The sequence below is a fragment of the Galeopterus variegatus genome, unplaced genomic scaffold (genome assembly GCF_000696425.1).
Source record: "Galeopterus variegatus unplaced genomic scaffold, G_variegatus-3.0.2 Scaffold10492, whole genome shotgun sequence".
Classification (NCBI taxonomy): Eukaryota; Metazoa; Chordata; class Mammalia; order Dermoptera; family Cynocephalidae; genus Galeopterus; species Galeopterus variegatus.
In genome coordinates, this window is record NW_007736603.1 from 4,846 (window position 1) to 11,450 (window position 6,605).

Below are 6,605 nucleotides of genomic sequence, written 5' to 3' on the forward strand. Positions count from 1 at the left end.
AAATATACTTATTTTTATTTATAGATATTTCTAGAATGCAATATAGCAATATCAAGATTGTGGTTCCATTTGGGAGTACCTTGGTAGTGACAGGTACTTCAATTTTCTCCCATATTTTATTACTTCTATTAAAAAAACATCTTGAAGCAAACATATTACATATCAATTCTGGGTACATATTCTGTTCCTCTTTTTTCTTTTTTTTTTTTTTAAACTCCCAAAATGTATATAAGTGCTAAGAGCTAAGACAAGAGCATTTAAAGTCAACAATCCAGAAAAGGGTATTAAAATTCATATCTGAAAGATGTGACTAAAACACCTCTGAGGTGATTCAGTGTTATACAGCAGTTTTCTGACAAGTTTATTCAACTAATTAATCAATTAGGGAACAGATATCCTATAAGATTAAAAACTGTAAAACTTTGATAGGTTACCTGGTTGAGAATATTCTAGGATGCATGCAAGAGTGCTACGAATTAGAGCTGTCCACTGTTTTTGAGTTTCTTCAGTTTTGGCCATTGAAAGTGTCACAATACTTTTAATCCCTTGAAGAGCTGCACTGACTGGTGGAGGAACCTGATTATCTGCAGACTTTACTGCTGTGTCTTTCAATATTCTTGCAATTAGGAACAAAATTGTGGGCAGGATTGTCATACATCCTGAAATAAAAACAAACCAGATTACCTCATAACTAATTCAATTGCAATATTATAGCTGTTTCCATTGCTTATATTTTTGGCAATTAATTGTGGTTTAATATTTATTTTCCTTGCTTTATACAAAATTTGCTGCATTACTATTCAATGTTTGAAAAGAAAATAAAATGCTTTGTTATTTCAAAGAAGACAGAATTGATATTTCTTTTTTTTCCAACTAGCCTTGTTTTTATGACTTCCAGTATTTAACCTATTTAATATTTCACGCCCTTCATAATGAAAATGAGAAATGATGATAGAAAAACAGAAGGGAAATAGTACTATAGACTTGAGAAGCATCTTAATAAGTTGGTGAATCTTACAGCAATTCTAAGACATGTAATCAACTCTCAGTGTACTAAAATCAGCCTAATCAAGCCAGGAAAATGAAAAGACTATTGAGGTAAGCAAAGAAGTGAAAGATTCCTAGATTTTGTAGCTGAAAGAAATCTTAAGGTCATCAAACTCAACCTCCCACTTAATGAAAGAATCCCACCCCCCCCCACCCCCCAGAAAAAGAATCCCTTTACCACTCTCACATGCAGCCTTGCAGCCTCTGCCTGCAAAGCTCCAATGATGGAGAATTCATTATTTTCACATATGTAGTGTAACTCTAGGAGCTAAAAAGATCTTCCTTGTGTTGAGCTAAAATTTAACTATATATCTATGGATACTGTTTTACCCTCCAGATAAAACAGAGGAAAAGCCTACTTTTGTTCTTCAATATCTGCAGACAGCTATTTTCTTTTTCAGCCATAATTTATTTAGATGCTCTTTAGAGTTGGCTGTCACTCTCCTCTGACATTTCTTTCTTTAGTTTGTCAATGTTGCTCAAGAGTGGCAACTACATTAGAAAATAAAGACTTTAGTAATTTCACCTTATGTCTGTCTGCCGACACTCAATGTCTTTCCTCAATCTGTAATTTCATCTCTTGCTTGAAACATATCTGAAAAGAGCACCTTAGAATTTTGGGGTTTTGAATTTTTAATCTTTATAGGCTCCTAAAGGTAAACAAACCCTTAAAAAAGATCAACTTCTCATTTCATACTTGAGATTTCAGAGGAAAATAAGTATAACAGTGCTGAAAATTGAAGGCAAGCTCATTTTTGTCTATTGTAATATAATACATTTCCAAATACTGATCAATACTGTACCAGCAGGTGAACAAAGGGACGGTAAATCAGAGAGTATGGTAACTGTGGATGCCACCAAACGAGCACTTTCTTCTGACAGTCGAGTTTTAGTGGCTATGTGACTTGGAGAGTCTGACATCTTGGTACTGAGGTGTGGCATGTGCCGTACTAAAATGAACATCAACAGCTCCATAGTTGCAAACACAAGAGATTTGCCAGGAATGAGACCACCGCTGTCACCTCCTTCTCCTAATACAGTACAGGACTCTTTTTCCATATCATCTTCATCTTAGGTAAAAGATAATTTGGTGAAATTTCCAGCAAAAAAAATAACAAATAGTATATAAAACAAAACAATAATTATATTTAAGAAATTCTTTCAAAAGGATTTACAAGTAAATGTCTATCTGATGCCACGTCTTTCTCAGTATAATTCTCTGCCTTACTAGAATTAGTTCATTTTTTACTTGGAAAATCTTTATTTATTTCATAATAGAAATAATGCATATGTGAGGTTGAACCAGATGAAACTACACTTTTGAAGGTGAAAAACAGTCAACTATCGGCAATTTCATTTCTAATGAAATTTCCTTTCTAATGAAAGTAAATTTCAGTTTTTCTAAACATGTGATTAAATTTTATTTAAAACTTCCTGGCATTAATATTTTAAAAATTAGTGTACAAATAAGATTTACTTGAAGTTAGTGAAATTTTGAATGCTTACTTAGAGTGTTTCTTTTTTCTTGCAAATAATCCTGAGCAGCTCTTACTATCTGTTGTACAACTCCAGTAACCAACAGCTGGACAGATGATGGATTCCAGGTCAATAAGAGGCGGTGCAAAACACTCAGCAACTCAACACCAATCAGCTATTATAAATTAATACAAATAAATTTAATTAATTGTAATTTCAAAGGACAGATTTATATTATTAAAATCTGAGAAAATACACATGTAAAAATAAAGAAAAACTTGGTAGCTAAAATTTGTTCTCCAATAAAGAATAAGAACATTATAACAATCTTGAGAAATGGTCACATTTTATCCCAACATATTTTCTTTCTTTTTTTTTTTTAACCCCAACATATTTTCAAGCAACAAAAGACTTTATTATTTATATATTTAGATAAGATTTATATTCAAAGATGACCATTCTCTTATTGGGAAGAACTTAGCAACTATGACAAACTTTTACCACCCACTTCGAGCCTCTTTCAATCTTGCACATCAAATCCATCCAATAAACCTGCCTCAAATTTAAAAGAGGAGGAAAAAGTTTAACTGCAACCAAAGCCACCCTTACCTCTTTCCTTAATATCATGAGTCCAGCCTCTTATCTAAGGCTGGTTAATTTTTCTTCATGTGCTCTCTATTCCATTCTATTTGACTTCCCAGGGATTCTTCAAGGACATCAATCATATCTCACATGTCTTCAGCCACTCTTTCTAGTAAAGCTACTCTCCTCAGTGCAAGGAAATTGCTCAAGACTCTCATATCTAAAGCCTGTTCCCCTCACCAAAAGCCTCTCAGATCCTTTTATCCACCCCTGTGTTCTCTTCTGTCCTGCTCCTTCCTTTCCCAGACTAGATGCTTCCACCTCCTTTATCCTTTCATTCACTCCTCCATCTTCTACAAACTGTTTTCTACCCAGCTAAGAAAATCCTCTGTGGGAGGTCACCAGTAACCTCCTCTGTACTCTTTTCTGTCCTTGTTTACTGGATTCTGTTTCTTTTGATACTGCTGTTTACCCTTCTTGAAACTCCTATCTTGTCTTTGATAACTCTCTTCTCTTTTGCTTTTCCTCCTACCTCTCTAGTAGTCTCCACTGCTGATTTATTTCCCTCTTCTCAATCCTTAAATGCTATTTATCATCATGGTTTCAATCTTGGCCTTCTTTTCTTCTTCATTCAGTTTTCCTAGGCTAGCATACTCTTAATTCTCTAGAATCATGAGGAGAGCCTCATAATTTGCCTCTCTTCTCATCCCTTAAAAACCAATCTCTATAAGGTTGATAGAGTACTCCTTCTAAAACATAAAGTTAATCATGTGATTCATTTAAACATTTTTAATGATCCCCGATCATTTTCAGGATAGGGTTCAAACTCCTTTACATGCCATAAATAAATGTGCATGATTTGGTCTTTACCCTGTTGTCCAGCCTTATCTAACCTCTGCATGTTTCATTCACATCAGCCATAGTAAAAGACTGCAGAGCCCATGAACTTTCATGTTACCTTATGCCTCCTAGTCTATGCATTTGTTCTTCTTTCTCAGATAAAAACCCATCCCTCTTGCACTGCCTCACTAATTCATCTTTTTAAAAAAATTTAACCATCTTCTCCTCTAAGAAGCCATCTTTTACTTTCCTATCATAATGGCAGTGCTCCTCCTCTCTACTCTCATTCTACATGTACATACACTAACATAGTACTTATCACACTGTACTTATCTCCTAATCCAGAGGCAGTAAAATAATTTTTGACATCTATAGCCTCAAACTGTGTTTGAAGGACAACAGGCACAGGGTGAAAGTAGTTGGATATAATATGAGTCAGTATACTCTGACAATGTTGAAAATATAGAAAAAAAAATCCATCTAATTTTTCCACTGTAAAGTAATACTTGAATGAATAAAATATTACTAAATCTAAAAATAGCTAGCTGTGTGAGATATTATGTTAAAACCCAAATAACTGAGTTTAAATATAGTAGTCCCTGTTCATTCACAGATTAAACCTTACAGGTGGGACTATTTGAAAAAATCCAGAAGATTCTTTAGAAATTTGTAGTTTAAATGAGGTACAGCTTCAGGCTACAAGGCTGGGTTACAAAAAGAGCGAATCAGTAAGTAAATCTTGTCTTTTTCTTTTTTTTTTTGGCAGCTGGCCAGTATGGGGATCCGAACCCTTGACCTTGGTGTAACAAGGCTGCACTCTAACTGAGCAAAACACACAGCATGTGTTTTGTTTTATTTTTGGTTAGCATCATGTACAAACAATAATTTTGATATGATAAAATTATATCTACTTTATTTTTTATCTGTCGCATTTTGTGAAAAATTACCCCAAATAATATCATGTGGTAGTGGTGTCAAAAGAAATGGTTCTTATCATCATGAAAATTAAAAAATTCCTAATTAAAAAGAATAACAAATGCAGTATAGCTTGTTTCTGTAACATGAATAAAGTCCCCTAAATATTCCATAAAGAAATTAGAAAAAGTAAGGCTAGCTTGTTGGTTCAGTTGGTTAGAGCACAGTATTCTAACAATAAGATCAAGGGATCGGATGCCTCTACAGGCCAGCTGCCAATAAAGAACAAACAAAAAAAAGAAATTAGAAAAAGTAGTTCATTAAACCTTAGATAAGCACTTGTGCTAGCGCAAAAAAATTTCCTTAAATGAGAGATAAACCTTTATCAAACATTCAAAAGTCACATGATTTATTTAATAGCTTTATAATCATTAACTGGAACTGAAGGTATCCTTAAATTTTTAGTTTACTTCACTGTTGATGAACAAATCAAAGAAGGTATAGTGACTATTTCTAGTCTAGTTCTGAGTGGTCATCCAAGATTCAGTAGAGCCAAAATCATGGATACTTATATAAGGTATTAATTCTAATTAATTAATATGATATGTAATATTTATTTCCTATGTGAGAACAGTATCTTAAGGTAAGTATGATTAAAACAAGGCACACAAGGGCCGGCCCGGTGGCGCACTGCTACTATGCGCCGCTTGGGAGCGGGGTGGCACTCCCACTGAGGGTTCGGATCCCACATACAGACCGGCCGCTCACTGGCTGAGCGAGGTGCGGGCGCGACACCGAGGGTTGCGATCCCGTTGCCGGTCCGGTACGGGCGCGACACTGAGGGTTGCGATCCATTGCCAGTCACGAAAAATGACAAAAAAAAAAAAAAAAATCAAGGCACACAATTAATTATCTATTATATAAACACACTGTACCTGATCTTCTGCAATATGGATTCGGGCATAAGGAGAATCTAGCAAGGTATGTAAGGCCTGTAGGCATGCTGTAACGTGTTCAATAGGCTCCTCAGGTCTAGGGGAACAAAGAAACTGTATACTCACACCTGAAATATACAAAATAAAAACATGGGTTTCTCAATATAAAATACATTATATTGCTTTGAAACCATCATTTTCTCTCTATTTTGATTTATTCTTTTAGAGATTACTTTAACATATATTTATTAATGCTTTAAAATAGAGTTCAAAATAGTTTCCAAGCTAGGCAGCCAAACTCAACATAAGATGGTAGCTCTGCAATTAGGTTAATCTTCAAATTAGGTATGCGTGGAAGAAATCCCCATGCCATCAGACTGATTATGAAGACATTCAGTTATTTATTTCTATGACCAAATAATACATTAAATAACTTTATGAACATTATAAAATTGTTTTTCATTAAATGGTTGCCAAACAATTTTTCATACATACAAAGTTTTTTAAATGGCAAGCTATAGAGGCACAATGAATATCATGGGTAACAACTGCTCCTAATCTGTACAAGGCTAAGGTCATTGTTTTAGAAGTTTTTCACATTTTCATTTATGAGATCTACTGATGAATTCTTTTTTTTTTTTTTAATTTTATTTTGTTGATATACAATGTGGTTGGTTATTGTGGCCCATTACCGAAACCTCCCTCCCTCCTCCCTCTCTCCCCTCACACCCAACAATGTCCTTTCTGTATGCTTGTCGTGTCAACTTCAAGGAATTGTAATTGTTATGTCTTCTTCTCCCCCGCCCCCGG

The 6,605-nt window shown here is 34.5% G+C and overlaps 1 protein-coding gene across 1 annotated transcript in view; it reads right to left on the reverse strand.

Annotated features, from left to right (window-relative positions):
• Positions 1–434: 434 nt before the first annotated feature.
• LOC103610026 (HEAT repeat-containing protein 5B) overlaps positions 435–6,605 on the reverse strand; it is a gene marked incomplete at both ends in the record, with an annotated part of 56,985 nt that continues 50,814 nt past the window's right edge. The window contains 4 exons of the mRNA XM_008594264.1: positions 435–659; positions 1,851–2,117; positions 2,554–2,698; positions 5,796–5,923. Coding sequence (XP_008592486.1) covers positions 435–659; positions 1,851–2,117; positions 2,554–2,698; positions 5,796–5,923 — 765 coding nt within the window. The remainder of the gene's footprint in view (positions 660–1,850; positions 2,118–2,553; positions 2,699–5,795; positions 5,924–6,605) is intronic.